We start from the raw sequence: 22,126 nt of genomic DNA, 5'->3' as shown, positions 1-22,126 counted from the left end.
AAATACTGGACTGAACTGGACCGGACCGCTCAGTGGAAACGAGGATTAAGAGTCATAAATAAAATGTTTTTGCTTTTCTGTTTCTCATTTCCACCAACCTCAAACTGATGCTTCATGAATGGTTTCATTTAGTTAGAACTTTTGACAAAGCAGTCAGAGAACTAACATAGAGGTCTCTGACCCAAACGTCTTCTGGGCGTATTATCTGTGACCTTCAAGGCGGTACCGCGTGCCGTTCCTGCAGTCAGAGTCGGTGTTTAACAGCTGAAATGAGCTCTTAGACCTTTACTCTGCCGACATTAAATTCGACTTTGGAATAAAGCAATCATACTGATATAACAGGATATCATGTCATCCCTATAGGGCACGTAACACATCAGCTGCCAAAGCCGGCGATGTTTGGAAATGACACGCCAGCTGGATTGAGCATCACTGGGTTAAATCAAGCTGCACAAATATGAAATATTCAACAAGTTTATGTGATAAAATATGGAAAAATAATCATGTTTGATTGCTTTGCGTTAATTGGTTACATTTGTTAATGAGTTATGAAATGTAGTGATGCTTTTTAGAAAATAGTGGAATTCAAAAACAGTTATGAATGTCCTTTGGGGGTTAAACAGGTCTAAATCTGGAATGACATCACAGTGCCGGTGTATGCAGATCCTGTGCTGCCCTTGGCTTCCATTCTGGGGCGATTCAAAGCAGATGAAAATAGGTTGATGGGAATCCCAGCAGCAGCAGCGAGCGTGGAGGCTGTCGCTCATCGTGCGACTCATCCCAGAGCGCCGCACAACACATACTGTGACTGCATTTCAAACCCACAAAAATCCAACTGTCAAAGCAAATGTTTGCCCTGCTGGGCGCGCTGCTAACTCCAAACACACAAAAACACCAGAACAAGCACAGAGAGGTAAAGGCAAACAAGTGGAGTGGGACACAACAACATTCATGAACCAGAGGCAGACTGAGAAAGATGACAGATGATTTCAGTTTCACACCGTCACAGCAGATCAAATGGGACGTCCTTATTAGGGTGAAGAATGGAATCCGGGCGTTGTGTTCTCCTTTTACGGCACAAATGTGCAGCCGAAGCGCTCTCTGATCTCTGCGTCTCTGATCTTCAAGTGAATCATTATGTGGCCTCAGCGCTGAATGTCAAGTGCTTCCAGTTTGTGTGATGACCTCTATTTCAGTTCTGTTCTCCCGATCCAAATGCATTGTGCATTTTCAGGTGAATGGTGTGTTCAGCCCCAATGTATTTCTGGGAAGCTTGTGTTTACCACTCTTTGCCTTTGTCTGTTTATCTCACCATCACTGTCTTCCTCTGCCTCCCCTTTTCCTCTCCTCTATTATCTGGATCTCTCATCCATCTGGCGGCGCACCAGGGGTTATAAAGACAGCCCTGCCCAATATGGACAGAGAGGTGAAGGAAGAATACCAGGTTCTAATCCAGGCCAAGGACATGGGGGGCCAGCTGGGAGGACTGGCCGGGACCACGATCGTGAACATCACCCTCAGCGACGTCAACGATAATCCGCCGCGCTTTTCTAAAAGTGAGTGGGAAATAGTGTTACGGGTCCCGAGTGCGGCGACCACGATAACAAAAAGAATGTTGTGTCTGGAAAAATAAAAGGAGTCTCAGAGCAGGAACGACACGAGCACTCACTCCGTTCTCCAGACACTTCTATTAAATCCTTTCAGCAAAACTACAATTTTCACTCAGTGAGTGTTGTTGTCTAAGAAACACTTTGACCATAAAAGTCTAAACAGATATCTGATTAATTCACGTGTGAAAGTCAAATCATTTTATTTTATTGTTATTAATGACCCGATGTTATCTTGAGCTCATTTCTAACTTGTATAATTTTGACAAAATATATTTTATGGAGAGTAAAATATTGAAATGTAATTAAATTTTAAGTTGATTTATTCTGGAATAATATTCCTGCCTTTTTTATTATTCATAATTATGTTAAAAAGTTACAGTTTTAAAGGTTTAAAAATGGGCATACTGCAACTTTTTTGGACTATTTTTGCATAAGATTGTTTACGCTGTTTTAGAGTATTTCAGCTACATTCTAGCTGTTCTGGCTAACCTTTTTTTTTTTTTTTAAAGCTAATTTGCCGTTTAGTTAATATTTTAGCTGGCTAACATACTTCAGCGTCTTCAGCTATCAGCACTAACATCTTCAGCAGCCAAATTCAGCTTACAGCGTCACACTAGCATTATCGCAGGTAATGATATATATTTAGTTTCTACTAATGCTAAAAAGTTACGGTTTTAAAATTTTAAAAATGTGGTTTTAGTGTTTTGGATTTTGGCCTCTTGTGTGATCAAGTTTAACACCGCTGGATGAATACATTAAATCAAAAATGATTCAAATTCTGTTCTATTTTCCTTATTAAAATATTACATTTTAATTTCAAAAGAAACATTCAATAATCACATAAGTCTGATCAACGTTGATGTCTCTAATTGTATTGCAAACAAAAGAAATAATGCTTTTCAGCTTATAAATGCTGGACATTGCACATTTAGAAATGAACTTTTACAAAATAAAACCAAATTACATTAATTCTATAAACCAATACATCTTTGGTTTATATATCTGCTACGAGAACTATTTATTCTAGTTTTGCTTTTAAAACACGTTTAAAATTCAGTTAGGAGTTCCACAAAATCACCTAAGATAACCAGTAACCAGACTGTAACTAGTCTACACGGTCGCCATGACAACACTGGCTCATTTTAGCTCCACCATCCTGTTACACTGACATGAAATCTCGCGAGATTGTCAGCTACTTCTGGTTTGGCTTTTCCTGACGTTTGTTGCCAAAAAAAAAGAGTTTGAACTTCACAAAAAAAAAAAAAAAAAATACTTTACACTGTTAATCATCTGGAAAGCAACAGAAGCTTATAGGTCTTTCCTCCATTGGCGTTTTAAACTGGGTACTAACCTGGAAAAATAAAAGGGTCCTCAGTGAAGGAACGACACGAACACTCACTTCGTTCTCCTTTAACGGAAACAGGAAGTTGCTCCGTCTTCAGCCACCTGGGGGCGCTGCAGGAGTGTCGAAGGTTTCGCTTTCAAGACTAATAATGCAATTCCTTTTTTTTTCTCCTCTTTATTTCACAGGTTAAATTTAATAAATGTATATAAAAAAATATATTTTAATTACTGAAAATAATGGGTTTCAAAATAAAACGCCAAATGTGGACGCAGATATTTGGATTCACCACAATAGCAGAGAAGAAAAGTTTGGTGCTGAAATAATGAGGCAGAAGACCTTACACTGGTTCCTGCATACCTCCATAATGTAATAAATAAGGTGCAATTACAGCAGCATAGGGGGTATTCATCATTTCTACTCTTTGTAATTGCTTTTCATTATTTGTCATTATGCGCTGCAGCAAGCGATGGCCTGTTTATTCTCTGTGATTGCATCTAAAGCTACAACTCCTGGCGAACAAACCCGGGTCGCTGCTTTTTCACTCATGGGCTCCTGTCTATATTTAGATGAGATTTGAGAATGTTGGTGCAGCATCCAGGATTAAGTCAGTGTATTTAAACTCTGCATTTTGTTCCGTATCTCACATAAGCTGCTAAACCAGATTATTTCGATTGTGTCGTTTAGCAGGCCGTGTAAGAAGCCAGACTGAGAGGAAAAACATTATGCTGAAAAATCATTGATCTGTGAAAGCTCCTCTCCATGCTGCGCATTAAAATCTATGGGAGTCTGAAGCGGCGAGTGTGTATGACAGGAAAGCAAAAGCGCTGTTTGGTATTGATGGCGCTCCTCTGTGCGTTTTGAGGTGACACCAGCCGCTCTCCTCTGAATGTAAATACAGTCAGTCCGACGGTCAGCGAGATGATATTTCCATAATGCTGTCACAGCACAAGTACAGCGTCTCCCAACTCCTCGCCTCCTCTTTGTCTGTTCCCTCCCATCACACAGGTTTAAAAACGTAGTCAAAGACTTCCTCTTAAAGGTTGAGTTCATTAAACCGCCGCCTTGTTATTAAGGCTTAGTTATTTCAAACTGTCAGCTCTCTGCTTTGGAAAGGCTGCAATTGTCTCTAACAGCTTTCAAAACATCTCCCTCTAAGTAACAGCTATTTGTTTGCCTCTAATAAAAAGCGTCTTTCTCCGCTCGGATCAGTCATACAGGAAGTAGTTCTCAGCTCTGAAACGCCGGCCTGTCACTGAAAGGCATTTATCACTTATTGAATCTGTGTCACTCAGGCTCATCCTCCGATTTTTTCACCCAATCCTTGGATCACCTGTGAGGCAAAAACTGAAGTTGACAAGAAAGCTCCTCCCACAAGGGCCAGTTAACCAACGAGAGGCGACATCTCCCACTGATAATTAGCATCAACTGATCAAAAAGAGTCTTCTCATTCTAAAACAAGGATGTTTCCAGATTGTCTTAATGCTTGAAGACAGTTGAGTTCATCTATTCTTCATCAATGATGTTGGGAGATGTTCCTATTTATCTAAATAGATTTAATAGAAAGACTCCAGCCGGTTTTACCCAGCAGGTATGTGCACGTGTTTCCTCCTCAGAACCGATCTACAGGCTTTCTTCTATCATGTAAATGAGAATCTGGTGCATCAGATGTTTTTTTGTGTTTAATCCGCCTGAAAACTCAATTTACTCAATTCAATTTAGACAAATAGATAAATACACAAATGAAGCTCAGTTTTTGATACGTTGTGTTTGATTCTGAAGTGAAGGAGTTTTAGGTTCAGTTTCCCTACAGTCCACACACACGTGGCCCGGTTGACTAGAGGATTTTCCATTTACCGTGGCTGTAAGCGCTCGGTTTTCCATCTTGTTTATCTCCGACTCTGATGGACTCCAGAGCTGCCGATCATCAGAGGCCCCACCCACTCTGAGAAGGATGACGCCAGCGAGGAAAATGGATGGTTAGATGGATGATGATCAAGACGTCGCCAGGTGGAGGCACCAGATTTGTAATTCAGTCGTGAAGTTGTAATTTCTCCGGCACAAACAGAGAGTAATCTTTGAAGCGATCGGAGTGAAGTGAAGCAAAGATTCATTTCCTTCCACTCGAGGTGTAAGGCATAATCAGTCAGCCCCCTTCTTTCTTTGTTGATTTCCTCCTGAATCTTCTGCTGTTGAAGTAAAGGCAGAACCTCAGAGCGGTTAGTGGTTCTGACTCAGTGTTGCCTGGACGTCTCTGTTTGGGTCGGCCCATGCTTCCATCTCTCACCATGCTCTCTACTCTGCCCCTCTGACAGGTTTCTTTCACCTGAGAGTTCCAGAATCTTCTGCAGTGGGCTCTGCCATTGGCCGGATCAAAGCACATGACCTGGACATCGGAAGGAACGCGGAAGTGGAGTATACTATCGTTCCCGGTGATGGTGGCGCCATGTTTGACATCACCACCAACGAACACAACCAGGAGGGCATCATCATTCTCAAAAGGGTGAATACCAACAGCTCCACTCTGATTAGCGGATGAGTTACGGTGAACGTGTCAGAAACAAATAATCAGCTGAGATCAACCAGAGATTCTTTGATTGTATTATTTTACATTTTCACACATTTACTACAATCATGTCATTGTTCACCAGCCGGAGTCTCTAACAGTGTCCAGTTTCAGTTGGTTTACCATCAGCTCCATTAGGAGGTTTACATTTTGCTCCTCGACATCCATTATGAGAATTCCAATATTTTCCTAACAGTTTGTGTTCTTTACGACAAACCAACTGGAATGAATTAACTTTAAAAAGTGTATTTTTTTTTAAGTATTTTCAACATTTCTTCCTTTTTTTTAATTAAAGAACATTTCTGTGTAAGACATCATTTTTAGGAAAAAACAATGGGGGGGGGGGCGGTGTTTAGTCAACCACCAATTGCTGTACCTTCTTGTCGTGTTTGGAGAAAGAAGAACACCATACCTACTGTAAAGCTTGGGGGTGGAAGCATTATGGTTTGGGGCTGTTTTTCAGCAGAGGGAGCAGAATGACTGATCCATGTTAAGGACAGAATGAATGGAACCATGTACGGTCAGATTCTGAGTGAAAACCTCCTCCCATCAGCACTGAACATGAAACGTGGCTGGGTCTGTCACCATGACAACCATCCCACACACACTGCCCGGGTAACCAAGGAGTGGCTTCAGAAGAAGCATTTCAAGGTCCTGGAGTGACCAGCCAGTCACCAGATCTCAACCCCAAAACATCACTGCTCTAGAGGAGATCTGATGGAGGAATGGACCAAAACATCACTGCTCTAGAGGAGATCTGATGGAGGAATGGACCAAAACATCACTGCTCTAGAGGAGATCTACAGGATGAATGGACCAAAACATCACTGCTCTAGAGGAGATCTGATGGAGGAATGGACCAAAACATCACTGCTCTGGAGGAGATCTGATGGAAGAATGGACCAAAACATCTCTGCTCTAGAGGAGATCTGATGGAGGAATGGACCAAAACATCACTGCTCTAGAGGAGATCTGATGGAGGAATGGACCAAAATACCTTCAACAGTTTGTAATAACCTTTGACTGCTGTCATTGCCAATAAAGGGTTCCAAAGGGTTTATAACAAAGTATTGAGATGAACTTTAGTTATTGCCAAATCAAAAATGTGATTTTTCTGGATTTTTCTCCCTGTTTTTGACTCCCATATTTGAGGTTTACCAATTATGAAAGTTACCGGCCTCTCTCATCTTCTTAAGTGGGAGAACTTGCACTATTGGTGGCTGACTGAATACTTTCTCCCCACTGTGGACCTCAGGTCAGGCAGTTTGGTGCCAATGCACTTCCATATTTAGGCCAGTAGATGTCGCTGCACTTTATGAGCCCCAAACTGTTGTTGACTGTTGCATATGAGATACCAACACATTTCCATTTTTTCACATTATTTTTGGTCAGATGCAGCATGTTGGCTCCATGTTTTTCCTCTCTTCCTCATGTCTCCTTTGAGGACTTTTGCAGATAAAAAAATGAAGTCCTGATTTTTTACAACACTGCATTTGAACTTAAGCGCTTCTTTCATGTTTGAAAACTGTCCAAAACTTTTTGCGTCAACAGAGAAACCGATTTTCAACGTAGAAAAGTTTGAGTTTGTTTTCTCCTGAGACTTTAAAATAGAAAACGTTATCTCGGCTGACAGGGGATGGGCCGGGCTGGATGTGACACAGACAGACAGACAGCATGTTGCAGCTGTGTGTGAATATAATTACACAGTCATCCTCAGTGAGCTGGAGGAGGAGGGCGGGTTCACCTGGAGGTGTTGTCATTCCCAAAGCACCTGTACTTCTTATCAATTTGCCATTTGGTTAGTTAGAGTCTCAGTTAAAATCTACTGAATTGCATTTCCAAATATGAACAACTTTTCTGCAGAACTTGAGGTTCCTCTTTCAGAAGTTTTCTGCAGTGGAGGAGACTGCATCCCCGGATAAAACAAAAGAGAATTTATTTTCAGGAACGCGTGTCGCCGTGCAGATGGGAGGGTGTGATCTCTCACTCATGTTTGAGTCCTTGCTGTCTGTGTCATAAAATACAGCACCGAGCGATGACATAACTCTTTCCGAGTGCCTGAGCTATATAAAGCATTTACTTAGCATGTCAGGGCTCATTTACGACACCATATGTTCCTATGGATTAATACATCTGCTGCACGCTGACCCGCAGCACGAGGTCTAACAAAAAGATTCGTTCAATAGCAACGCCTTTCAGCGCATAAAGCCTTTGTAGGACCATGATGTCACTTAATAAAATGACAAGTGGCACAGAAGTGCTTGTGATATTAGAAAAATGGATTACTCCCAGATGAACCCTCTGAGATCTATCATCTCCTTCTCAAAAGAGACTCGCAACTGCCAGAGGTGAGGATAAAGGACGTTGCAGCCTCAGAGTACATTTACGGGGAGAAAATGAATGCGTATTGAAAATATAGCTATTCTTTAATAAGACTTGACAGGCAATCAATATTATTTTGTCTAAATATGAATAAAAAATGTAAAAAAGTTCAGTTCCAAAAACACTTAATTTAAGAACATCACGATCTTTTGTCCTCAAGACTTTAAAAGAGGATGAATATTTAATTTTACTTTAAATATACCGCAGTCTAATACTTCAAACAGTTCCATTAATAACCATAAGCGTATTGCATGTGGATGTGGCGGTTCTAGCACAGCGGCTTCACTACTTCACAGCCAGTCAGAGATTTCTTCCATCTGTCTTAATGTCAGCTTTCATAATGCGGTCACGCTCTTCAGGTCCATAACATCCTCCCCATTAGAAGGATCTCTTCATTTGTGTACCCGTCCCACTCTGCCACGACCCTCTCCTGAAGGAGGGCGGGGCTAAAGACTCCATCATCTCCACACATCCTTCAAATCACCGTTTCAGTTCTTTTAGACTCTGAAAGCATCCAGCCTGATGGCAGTAGGTGGGTAATGAGCTCTCATGAGCACCACGTAGGTACAGGAAAAAAGAGTCTGAGCATAGTTTTATCAAGGTTTCAAAGAGCAACTCCTACAACTATAATTAAGGCTGTAATAGTCATAATAAAACTACGATGAAATAGATCGAGGTCGATTTTAGCTGCAGTTTGCCACAAAAAATGAAGTGCTCATAAAATGTTAATTAGGGCAACAAAACACACTAATAATAAAAGCTTAAAACACATATTAGAGTCAAACAACTAATAAGAGGTTCAAATGTTTTACATAAAAAAATGTTTTACATACAAAGTAATCTATTTAACAAGCCAAGGAAACCATTGATGTCAGTCAAATTCTTAAGTCATGTTTGACTGAAAAATCTTTCATTGAGGATTTAAATCCGTGATTCCAATCTATCTATTCATTTCTGAATGCTTCTAGAATCACTCTACTAGAATGGCAACCAGAGAGCGAGCCACACATTTACTCTGTGACATGAGTTATCTATGTCGGTTTTGTCACGACACAAACAATTAATTCACTTTTCTTTACAACACAAAGTTGTTCAATTCCTTTGATTATTTAACAAACTTAACAGGATTCAGTTAAAAAGAAAAAGCTAAAATTTTTCAAGCTAAACTTATTAATTGTTTGATTTTGACAATTCAATCATTGACCTTTGTGTTTCTTAGATCTTCTTTTGTTTTATTTACTTATGTCACTTTTTGTGTAATTCTATTGGTGTGTGACCATGTAAAAAAAACCCAGACAAGTTTCTGTCACTTAGACCATCACCTCATTTTATTTTCTGTTTTTGTTGATCTCGTTGTACATAAATGTTTTTTTTATTCATTTATTTTTTTTTTTTTTTTATGTATAGGTAAAAAAAATGCATGTTAGATGGATGGCCATGGTGTTCCCATAACCCACTGAGGGGATTGGCTTACATTAGTTCAATGCTCATTACCATGTGAGGCAGATAAAATATTATTGAACCAGGAGATTAAAAAAAAGAAAAAAAGTGACAGCTAAGAACCCAATAACCACTCGTCACACCCGGATCTGTGCATGTTTAGTTTCAGATCAAAACTAAATAAAGTGATTAAGTAGATTTGTCTCCAGAACAGTCGTCACAGATATGTAATCCAGGCGGAGTGTTGACCCTGTGGTGCTTTAAGCTTCTAGTACAGGGGTGGGCGAACTCTTTGACTCATAGGCCAAAAAAGGCTCCAAAATTTGACAGAAAGGCCAGAGCAGAACCAGATGTGAGGGGGTGTTTTGGTAATCCACCTTATAAGAGAAAGAAATAACGTCAAATCTGGATAAAAACAACATATTTTAATGTGGATTAAAACTAATATAGAAAAAACTGTGACTTTAGTTCTTATTTTAGTGCTAGTATAGTGATCCATTGATAGAGAAACACCACATTTTAGAAAAAAATAAAGGAAATAGGGATTATCCTTATAATTTATTTACATTTGGCCGGCCAGATTAAACAGTTTAACGAGCCACTGTTTGTTCATCCTTACTCTAGTGGTTCTTCTATAAACTGACCTGGCTCCTGAAAGGAAAATACCTATACAGCTGTATTCACTGAGTATTAATCAATGATGTCGGGATTCTTTGGTTGTTAATGGGCCGTCCTTTCAAACTGATAGAAACATGTTTCTCACATGTCAAGGCGAGTGATTCCATAAAGAAAATCTGCGGTAAATGTGAGCAGGAATAGAATCTTTCAACCTGTTCTCCAGGTACAGTTGGTCTGATGTGCTCACACAAGCTCCTCCACATCCATACCTTCTTTTCTGGGTTTCTCTGTAGCAGGATGTTGCTGACTCCTGCGGTGGGTTTAAATGCCATTTGTTGTCAGTCGTCTTGAGTTTCAAGGGGAAAAAAGAGGCACAGGAATGCCATGTGTGCATAATGCAAAAGCCCCAAACAATCCGTGTGATACGGAAAAGGAGAAAAATGCAAATGTCAGAGATTTTTGTCAGTAAGGCTCTAATGCACAGATGAGATGGTTTTCTGACGCTTTTTCCATTTGGATTTCAGGCCTTTGATGGCTTTGGAGTTCCCTGTTATTAATATCTTATCTGGAAAAATAAGCATCCAGAATATTTATCAAATAAATGTTAAGTCTTCAATGGGAAATCTTGCACTTTCACAAAGTCACAACTTGAATGTGAGCACGGTGGGGACTTCAGATGGTTTGAACCCTGTAGGTGCTGTGCAACAAAACAATCCAGGAGATAAAAAGGAATCAAAGTTATTCACCTTCAGTCCTCAAAGTTTTTTTATTAGCGACAGTCTTACTCCGCAGTGCTTCAGCTTTTTTCTACATGTGCCCGTCTGGAAGATCAAAAAAGTGGGTTACTCATTAAAATCTTCCCTCTATTCCAACAAAATACTTTAAAGGAGTTATGACAGATCTGTTTTTGTCTCTGGCTTCAAATCAGGCGTAAAGAATATATTTCAGTTGATTGCAGAAGAAGAAGAAAGACGAGTACAGCTACTTCTCTCCGTTTTTTGCCTTTCAGGGGATTTCTGATGTAAGTGTCTAAAGCGTTCTTTGGGGTAAATGCAGATCCACGTTTGTTTTTCTGATGCATCAGATGGGGGTATTCGTTAACCGGCACATTTTTAGAACATGCCCCGGCACCTGAGTACACAAAGGTGCGTGAGGCTTTTGATCTACCCAAACATGCGGCTGAGAGAGTGAGTAATGTGTAGGAGCTGCCCCGTATGCATGAGCAAGCCTCAAATGTGTGTGAGGGGCCATACATCACGGTTTAGGTGACCTTCTGCTTGACGGTAATGAAATAACAGATAGAGGCCGTGTGCAATTCACATGTAAATGAAGACATCCATTTGTTTACATCATGTATACCCCTGACATCTTTTCTCCCATTGTCCCCCTCCTAATGTTTGATATGCTTCCATGACAACAATGAGGCATTGTGGTGCATTCCCTGCAGTGGAAGGCTCCTGCTCATTTTGGATAATTGGCCGAGCTCCCCCACAGTGTAATGCTCCAAACATGTGCTGCTGTCGGCGTGGGACGGTGGCATTAGCCGAGCACGGACACGCGAGAGACAATGAGCGAAGGTGTGAGGAGAAGGTAGATAAAGATGAAGCCTCTGCGAGTCGTTCCCCGTGTTCCCAGAGCGCTGACCCGCCCACAGACTTGTCTTGTGGTAGAATATCCCCAGAGAAAGGCTTGCAAATGTGCAGAGACATTCCTTTCTGTGCCTCTCCCTCTTCTGTCACTTTCTTCTCCTTTCAACTTCCCTGTCTTGCACACACATGGAGAAGAAAGCAAAAACACGGCAGGACAGAGACGAACGCCACGTTGTGCACACAGCACAGTTTGGCAGACCCCAAATTAGAGACTCAGGAAGGTTGGTTATGATAAGAGGATCAGACTGAGTAATGGGTTCAAAGGATGATCATCTGTTCCCCCGTCTGCCCAAACTGGGGAGAGGAAAAAAGAACACGGAGGCATTGAGTGGGTTTGCACATCCCATCTGCAAAACACAAGATTATGGGACACAATAGGTAAATCCACTGATGAATTCCCCGAGAAACCTGCAGACAAATGCTTGCATACATAGCAACACAGCCAGCACGGAGAAGCAAGAGCAAGGACACAGCGGCATTAAAACTCTCCTCCACATACTTGGAGAGCTGCACCCCCACACGGACACAGATTCGGCGGGATAACCTTGGGCTGAGCCACGACAACAGTTTCCGTCAGATTAAACGTTTGTCCATCTGCGTGTTTGGTTTGGGTCTCCTGGGAGAGGAGGAGATGGGAGATATACATAATTGAAATGTGCCGTTCTGAGTCCTACAGGAAGTGCATTGTTTAATGACAGCTTGGGTGGTTCAGACTCGGGGAATCCGTTTTAATCCAACATCCCCTCCTCACTTCACAGCAGCCGCGGTGCATGGAGTATTTGCTGCACCACTGGCAGCATCTCCAAATCCATCGCCCCCAAAGTGTCAGAGGGATCCCAAAGACTTCACAGAGAGGTGTAGGTGACTTAGGATACGCACAGTCGTCCGACACGAGCACAGCTTTTACTTTGAAAGTACTGAACAATTTCTAAAACTGATGACAAAAACAACAAGAGCACTTATTGAGTTCATGTTGTTTTCTGTGTTGCAACACATTCTCACTCTCAACTGGTCACATGTCTGGTTAAGGATTCCTCCATGTCACTTTTTGACATTTCAGGTGTCCACAACTCCAGGATTTTTGACGCGCTGGCTGTTTGTAAAATCAAGGGTCCACAACTCTTGGTATGTGGTACTGCATGCAGACAGGTTCTTGGGATGTGGCTGGTATCAGTACCCTAACCCGCCACTGGACGTGGTCGGAGTCCCCAATCTCCGGGACATGAACCAGCCTCCCAAGGACTGGTCTGCACTCGTACTGAGGATTGCAGACCCTTGATTTTATGAACAGCCAGCATGTCAAAATAATGATGAGTTGGGGACACCATAAATGTCAAAAAGTGACTCGGATGGTCCTTAACCAAACGCCCATGTGACGAGTTGGGGATGAGAACATGCTGTCCTTTGAGCTTCCTCTGCTGAACATGATGGTTACTATGGCTTCCCATGGTTAAGTATTGTAGTGACCCTGCAGCTGGGTCATTAGCTGCTGCTGCTAACAGCCAGAACAACACCCTGCACTGAACCACAGCCATCATCATCAGAATGGAAACATTTGTTCATCAGTGGTTTAATGCTTCATCCATTTATCGGGTTTGCTGCGGCGCTGAGGACCGACGTGTCGGATCGGCGGATTGTTTGGCTTTTCTTATTCTTTGGATCGACTGCATTAGTTTGAATTATTGATAAACAAGAGCAGAGGAAGTTGGAAAACACAGGATTGGGTTTCATTTCCTCTAAACATAAATGCATTATCCATTTTGATGCCTGCATTGGATTTCCTCGTGTGTTATCTGATTGTTAATGAAAGGAGAGAACCTCGGTCGCACGCTACGCAGTTCATTCATTGTAGACATTTGTAACACAAAAATCCAGGAGATTTTTGATTAGATATATTAAATCCTTAGAAATTATTATTATTGTCTTCATGATTTATACATTAGCAGATAAGAAAAGCTTGAAGTGACAAAAGAAATGACGATAAACATGTAAAGAGACTTGGAAAGACTTTTGAATCTTTATTGCGTTTACTTATTTCGGCTGAATATCCATCAGTCGTCTGACCCAGATGAATCCATCAGTGTCACAGGGATGCTGGAGCCTATCCCAGCTACCGTTGCAGGGCAGTTTAGAATCACCAGTTAACTTATGAAGTGTGTTTTTGAACTGTAGGAGGACGCCAGAGTGTCTGGAGAAAACCCACTCGTGAACGAGGAGAACATGCTAGCTCCACATAGGAAGGTCCCTGGGATTTGAACCGATGGGGCGAGAGTACGTCCCACCGCGCAGTCCTCAGCTGAATATAGCTTGATTTAAATTATTCAAGCTCAGTCCAGCCATATTTTATTCATACTATTGTATTTAGTTTATTTCCTGTTTGTTCTGATTCTAACAAATTCAGTTTAAACATAGAAGTCGTACTTCAAAGATCGAAAACACAGCATGGGGCCTCGACCCATCTTTTCTCCAGTTCACGAATCGTTATATCAGGAACACTATTGTTTAAAAGCAGGTTGAAGTTGGGCAATCAATGCCTGATAAAAATAAAATAAAAAATAAATAAAATGTTTAAATACTGGCCTCAATCCAGGAAAACTGGTGCTACTGGTGCAATGAGGCCTAACCAATATGTCATATTTAATATATTTTTGTAAGTTTTGCATTGCTCCAGCTATATGTAACTCCTGTAATACATCTAGAACACTCTGGAAAGACGTTTTCAACTAAATCTGCTGCATGACTTAAGACGCCATTGGAAGCCTTTGAATAGTGTAGTGTAACTGAATGGCATCAAAAATGAGTTTAAAGGGTTACTTAATGTGAAAGTACTTAATGTTTTGATTTACTGAGTATTTAGAAAAAAAATCAACAACACTGAGAAAGAGGTGAGTTTGGTCAGTAAGGAGCTTCAATGGCATGTTGGTTGAAAAGCCTGCAGAACACCGGCCCTCGAGGCCTAGATTTGGACACCCCACTTTAGAGTCATGCAGGTGTTGATGTATGATGTGACTTTGCTCCGGTCTCACTGATTCACTCAAAATGTGAAAAATCATTTGTAAGATTTATGCCAGAATCAGATTAATGTCACTCTTTGCTGGTGTTTGTGTTTAGCAACACTTTTATTGTATTCCAAAACTCTCCATAACTAAGGCGGAATCCAAATACTTCCCCTAAGCATCTAGCTTATCCCTACCCCAACATTTAGCCCTTCAAACAGAGAGTTATGTGAAAATGTCTTCATATTCGGACGTTACATCACTTGATGATGTCAGTCACCTTTCACCTGTGTTAGCATGGGGCTGCTAGCACTCGGACATACATTACACTTTGAGTTTTAGAACTATAAAAAGTCATTACTTACATTTAAACGTAAACTTCTGTTCTTCAAAGCACACCTACGTGAAGACGAGCGTTTTTCCTCCACGGCTCTCCTTACCGGCACAGGGATCCAGAACTCGAAGACCCTTCGCTCTACCCTTAAAAGAACTATTTCAGGCACAGTTTCTCTTCAAATGCCCCTTCAGTTGGAGTGGTGGGGGAAGAATTTGGATTCAACCTAAACATTGTTATTTAAGGTTGCTGTAAAGTTGGGAATAACCTCTGCTCACCTCCCTCACTCCCACATTCTGTACATTCACACTCCCTAGAACCTCACATAGGAACAGCATTTCCTCCAGGAATACTTCAGTAGAAATCCCATCCATAATGCTGTCAGACAAGTGGAAAATGTCAGCCACAAACAACGAGTATTTTACTTGTTCCTGTAATTACAGTGGAGTCATTTATGCCGGCTAGCCAGAGTTCTCCAGCACGGAGAAATCCCAGAGTTTTCCTTTGGGGTGTAGTTAAAATCCAAAGGCGCGGCGGGATGCAGAAGAGCCCTCGTTTTCTGCGTGACAGAGAAAGTGCGGCTCCGTCTGAAAGCCCTCATGTTTATGTCACTCTAATTGCTGTTTGTCTTTTTGAGTTTTTCAGATAACAATGGGAATTTTCTAATTCCCAAGAGGGAAACTAAAGTATAGTTTTGGTGGTTGGTACCGTCCCCTGACGGCGCACTGTCACATTTAGACATAAAAATAATAAAATCCCAACACTCGTCAGGAGTGTGTCGGCTGCTCTGAATGGAGAGACTATTGAGAGAAAGTGAATGAGTGAACAAAGGACTGAGTTGTGACTGAAGCAGCTCAGATGGAGACACAAACAGCTAAGATCTTCTGAGACCTTTTTCCTGCTTTACTCTTCCATAAATGGAAAAGACAGAAAACGGTTGCGATTGATTCCTTGAAATGGTTTTGTATTTTAAGAAATCCAAATGAATCATCCTTGCCGCCTAAAGTGACATTTATGACTTCTGAGAGAACAATGTCTTCAGGGGTGATTAGCACCATTCCTAACAAAGCTGTCTGGATTTCCATTATGCAAATAAAATCACCAGGACATTGTCAGTTTGAAAAGGTGAAAGCGGACTCAGACGCTGAGTTTTCCTCTCCTCACAATCAATGACTTCATTTTTTAGGTCATTAAGAGACGGCAGTGTGATGTCTCTGTCAGAGTTGTCATTACTGGGCGGTTTTGAACTGTAAATGATTTTATGAGTGTTCTCACCAACTCTCATTCTAGCTGAGATGCTGCCAGGCTGTTGACAAGAGATAAACTAATGAACTACACGACTAAAAGAGGAAATCACAATGTGCAGTTGGAGTTCAGAGTACAGAACTTTGACGGAGGGAAATGTAATGAAAGTTCAGCAAAGAAACGTCTACTTATAGGGATTTAAAAACATTTCAAATAAAATGAAAATCCTGTTTTTGCTTTTGACATGTTCGTGTGGAACATACATTTCTCATAAAAGAGAACAAATGTTATAAGAAATCATTTCGTTTTTGGATTTCTGAGTATTTACCTTTTCAAATTGCTGTCAGTTTTAAGGTGTATTCAGACTGGACACGTTTGATCCGCTCAAAGTGAACCAGAATTCCTTTCCCCCGATAATCCAGACCAAAGTTTCAGTCTGTATACACCCAAGCTAACTCTGGTCTTGGACCGGGAACCATCTTTCGATGTGGTCCCAGTTTGTTTCCAATCGGACTGAACTTTGGTTTCTCCAAGGCTTAGAACCTGGTCAGGAACAACTCATTTTTCCAGTCTGATTACACGCATATTACCGGGACGTTGTGATGTCAGAACGGCCCAAGAGCGCATGTGATAGCTCCCTGATCTGCCCCGCCCAGCGTGCTCAGGTGCAGGAGAAGAGAAGATGGCATCGTCCCACTTCTATACTGTGGGAGGCTGCAGTTCAATGAAAGGCTGTTGTGATATTAACTTTCATTATTTTCCCAAGGACTTTGCTTTGAGAAACAAATAAATGGAATTTCTTGGTGACAGCAACAGAAAACCTGCCCTTACGGTTATAAACCCATTCTTACCTCAAGTTATCCGATCATAAAATATAATTTTTGTCCAGATAAAAAACTTTACAAAGAAAACAACCATTCTGATGCGTCAACTTGTAATGTATTTGATCCATGAAGCTCTTCACTTCCTCGTCCGAGTTGGAATCCGACTCAGAACCACACGTCCGGACATGTCCCATATCATCAGACATTTGTTGTAGCAATGGTGAAGATTTACGCGAGACACAGCTAGCATCATCAGAAAGGGGATCAAGGGCGGGGCTACTCAGCTCGGCACCAACAGCCACGCCCATCTAGAGGAGATTTAGGAAACAGGGGCTTCATATATACATATAATATGGCTTTTGAAGACATTTAGGTTGTGGGGTTTTGGTTAAAAAAATGCCTCGTTTCCACTGATCGGTTCGGTCCGGACCAGTCCGCTCCTGGCTGGTTTAGAATGGTCTGGGACATTCATGTGAGTGTTTCCATAAGTGTTGGACCATCAAGGCGTAGACTAGGTGTAGACCGATGACGTAGCTGTGCGTCAAAATGGTGCGACTACAGCGGTTCTCAGTATTTGCAGGTATGTGTCGTCTCCGGTCCCCCACGAATAAGTGGAATACTGAATATAAAGAACTTAATACTTAATAAGATTGCACAAGGCGAATACAGCAAAAGGAAAACAAAACTTTTGGCTCGGATCTCGAGTCAGGAAAAGCGCTGGTTGGACACTTCCTGTTGTTGTAAAACCTTTCCACCAATCAATGGATTTCATGGTGTGACCACAGTAGCTCCGCCCTAACTGGTCTGTTCCATTTTTCTATGGACCTAGAACCCACTAGGGACCAAAACTGGTACTAATTGGTCTGGCCTAATGGGTCCATGTTCTAATGGAAACACTCAAAATGCCGTACTGGTCCGGTCCAGTCCGCTCAGTGGAATAACTTGAGATAATCTTGGAGATGAAATGATTTGGTTCATATTTAGTTATTCCAGTCTTGGTTCCTGCTTGTTGTTTCAGTTTCCCTCCACACCTGTTTGAGTCGGTAATGAGGCCAGCTGTGTGGTCCGTCTGTCAGAATGTATCCATGGTCTGAGCTGCTCTTTGGCAGATTACAGTCATCTAACATTCAACCTGCATGTCACAAAAAAAGCAATTTAACAGCGGAGCAAACCAACGAAAGTACACGACACACAAATCCAGCGTCGGATACAGTAAATCAAGCAGCTTTACAGATAATCAAGAAGCAGCTGTGATGATTAAGACTGAAAACAGGTGTGAGGAATAGCAGATTAATTAAGAGCAGAGCCGAAAGATGGACTACAGAAAATGATAGATTTATGACTAAAAACTAAAAAAGTCCAAATTCAAAGACAAACAGAACATCATCTTTGCTTTGGCAGTTAACTAAACATGAAAAATCTCACATTTTGTTGTTAATTTAATAGTGTGAATGTTTAGTCAGCGTTCACACTAAAGTGATTCTCCTACTCCTTTCTGTACGTCTTGATATCAAAACGTTCAGCTCGTTCAGGACGTTACTGCTTGTATTTTTGGTTTTCATAATCTTTATAGTTTGAAATATAAATATGTCCCATAAGAAATGAATGAGAAAACCTCAACATTTCAACATTTTGAGTAGTTTTCAACATATATTCATGGGTTATGTTTTCATCTTCATAGTAATAATAATAATAAAATATAGTTTAGTTAATATTTAGCAACATGCTAATGTTTTTTTATTTAATCTAATTTGTTACCTACTGTTTTTTAGGCTAATTTAGAGTTTAGCTTTTATTAAGCTAAAAGCAAATAGTTTTGACGAATTTATTTATTGAGGATTTTTAGGCCATTTTGGAGTTTAGCTCGTATTTAATCAATGAGCTGGCTATTTTTTGCTAATTTAGCATTTACCAAGATTTTTGGGGGCTAATTTGAAGTTAATATTTTTGAAAAATTGTCATATATTTTAGCATGGCTGAATTTTTTCTGAAATGTAGGTCAACTTCAGCACTTTTTTATAGTTCTTTAACAAAATGTCCAGCCTTTTTGCAAATTTAACACTTTACAATATAGCTTATCATTTTCAGCAAATCCCGTTAGCAATTAAAGTAAATTCCGTCACCATTTTCAGCAAAAAGCTTCAGTGTTTTTAGTGACTATTTTCAGCAAAAACACTCACACTACCATTGTCACATATTGCAACTTTTCTAGTTTCCCCCCTTTATCTTTTTCACTGCATCATTTCTAAAGTGATGTTTTTTGAGTTTTTGCTCCACTGAACATCAAAACTAATATCATATATTGTTAAATTACTGCAAAACCAAATATGAAGTTAAGGTTATCACCTTATTGATAATAAAAACTTCAAAAGTGGAGAAGAAGAACGTTTTAGGAGTAAACATGAAGTTCTATTAGATCGTACAGGTCAAGATAATATCATCATCTCTGCTTTCTTTTGGCTGGAGCTGAAAGCTCCTCACAGCAGAATGATATCAAACATGTCCTACCCAAAGACAAGAGTTGCAGCTAATCTATTGATTACGGTGCTGAATGTTCCAGTGGGAAGTGAAATGGTTTATTTTTGGCCCTGCGTGACAGGAGCCGAGAAGAAAGAAGGAACAAGGAAACAATATCTCCGAGCAGCAGGAGATTCAGGTAGCGAACACACATGAATGGCGCCTCGCCGAGCAGCCATGCATGCCGCCGTGTGTGTGCGTGCCCATATGCATGTGCGGCGTGCGAGTACCCAGAAAGAAAAGGAGCAGAGAGGGTGAGAAAGAGGCTGCCGAGGTGCTAGGAGTCGATAAAGTGCCCTCTCTGCGGCGGCCTGGAGAGGCGTGGGTGTAATAGATTAAACTAGTGTCTCGGGGCTCATCCCATGGCTAACCCTGTCCTATTAAGATTGGCAGTGCGAGTCTTTCACAGTCACTCCACTCAACTGTAGTGTGGACAGAGCTACTGGCAAGGCACTCAAATGGCACTCCAGTGTTGTGAGCACCGAGGGGACGGAGATGCTCGGAGGCAGCCAAGGACACAAACCGATGTGACTGATGGCAGCACAATAAAGTGAGCATCTCCTCTCCGCCGCGTGCAGACCCCCTGGTATTCACAGGGACATGAAATGCGTCTCTGGGGCATGTGAGCTTTCCTTTACTGATCATAAGCTGTTTTTGGCCAGTTGTTTGCTGATGGCTCAGCAGTGGCTGGAGGTCGTTAGTATTCATCTGCATGGCCTAATGGAGCTAAAGCCACTCGGAGTCTTCACAGACATATTTCGAGGGAAGATGCAAACCAGTGAATCATAGTTGCACATCGCTGTGCATCTAAATATCATGCTTTTGGGGCATTATTAGATTACTGGAGCCAAAAATAACAGTGATGAGAGACGAAACGTCTCAGGCAAATGAAATGGAATTCACTTACATGGAGCCGTTTAACCTTTTTCAGGTTGTGTAAAGTGTTGTAATATCCCTCCATTTCCCCGCTGCATGCAGCTCTTTGTTTCTCCCACTCAGCTGAGATTATTGGGAGTTTAACTCCTCGCCCAAAGCCACACCGACACAGAGGAGGTGTAGACGGAAGCGCCGGCGTTCGGTTGGAGGAGGATGCTCCCTCCACCTGCTGAGACGCAGCTGCCCGAGCGTCTGAAACGAGCGCTCGGAGATCTAATATCGCCTTTTGGAGGAGCGCGTTGGCTCACACAGCTGCAATTACACGTGTGTGATATTCCAGTCATGTTTGCCTTTGCTTTGATTTGCTCTCAGCAGACAAATCAAGGGAGGGGGCGTTAATGATTTATAAGTGCTATTGTAAATAGATAACACTGCAGTTGCACAGATTTAATGCTGCCTCGTATCCCAGAGATTTAAAGTCTGATGAAAATCCTGTTTTTGGAGTTTTTAACATGCCTGTGTGGCATTTTTTTATATGAAAGAGAACATTTTGTTTTTTACATTTCTGAGTATTTCTCCTTTTTAAATCTCTGCTGCACATGCACTAAACCCTCATCTGTTCCTAGTGTCTAGTTCAGGTTCTGGAGAAGAGAAGATGGTATCTTCACATTGACCGCAGTCGTTCACATTTCTGTGGTCAAATCGGCATCACTGGATTTTTGGTGTGAGTTTCATCCAATACTTACGGTAGCAGGACTGAGAACGCTGGAAAATCTCCACCAGACTCCACGGAGCTTCTTGATGTGACCACGGAAATGTGAACGGCGGCTCATTTGACCGCAGTTGGAAAGGATTGTAAATCAATGAAAGAGCATTTTGATGTTAGCTTTGATTATTTTATCAAGAACTCTGAGAAACCAATGATTGAATGTATTGATCACAGTCAATAAACATTGGAGAATTAGCTAAAAGAGTCTTTGGTGAACTGGAAGGAGAAAGAATCAGGATTTTGGAGGAAGTTCTGTCCATGAAGATCTTCACTTCCTCGGATCAGAACCATGCGGCTGGACATCACCCAGATTGATGGATGTTTTTATGTAGCAGCGGTGAAGATTTATGCTAGCGAGACACAGGATGTCAGAATTCCCGCTGATCACTATATAGTATGTTCACCATTTTCTAGTGCTGTCTGAATACCAATTCCAAAATCAAATGAACTTGAAATTTACCAGAAATCATTTGCGAAAAACTAGCGTGCATCGATGCTCTGTAGATTAGCAAATATCGACCACAATGCATTGCAGTTGAACAATTTCAAACAAAAAAATGTGTTTAAATGTGATTTTTAAAAGAACCAGACACATTTTCACCATCAGAACACAGCGGAGTCATAAATAAACATCGCAAAATGTTCATATTGGTTCGATTTTGACATCATTATTATTTAGAAAAAAAAAAACATAGTGGTAAGTAAAGCAGTGAGCCTGTGTCTGAATTGCTTTTAAAATCCAGGACACTAGATAGTTTTTAGTAGTTAGGGATGAGGGTGGTACATAGCCACAGAGCTACCATAATCAGATGGGGGGGAACAGGGGCGGAGCTCCAAAAGCCACGCCCCCTCAGAGGAGATTTAAGGAATAGTCTTCAGATCAACATGAAAAATGGCTTTTGAAGACATTTCGGTTGTGGAATTTTGGTTAAGAACTTCATAATCAGAATTAAAACAC

At 41.2% G+C, this 22,126-nt stretch overlaps 1 protein-coding gene across 1 annotated transcript in view; it reads left to right on the top strand.

The window, feature by feature from the left end:
- The window catches only part of LOC112151521 (cadherin-12), a 151,789-nt gene that overhangs the window by 90,444 nt on the left and 39,219 nt on the right, over nucleotides 1–22,126 (top strand). The window contains exons 5-6 of the mRNA XM_024280492.2: nucleotides 1,389–1,556; nucleotides 5,268–5,455. Of these exons, the coding sequence (XP_024136260.1) occupies nucleotides 1,389–1,556; nucleotides 5,268–5,455 (356 nt within the window). The remainder of the gene's footprint in view (nucleotides 1–1,388; nucleotides 1,557–5,267; nucleotides 5,456–22,126) is intronic.

Source organism: Oryzias melastigma, linkage group LG20, assembly GCF_002922805.2.
Source record: "Oryzias melastigma strain HK-1 linkage group LG20, ASM292280v2, whole genome shotgun sequence".
Lineage (NCBI taxonomy): Eukaryota > Metazoa > Chordata > Actinopteri > Beloniformes > Adrianichthyidae > Oryzias > Oryzias melastigma.
Note: the sequence above shows the minus strand (reverse complement) of the source record. Positions and strands in the feature narration are given on the sequence as shown.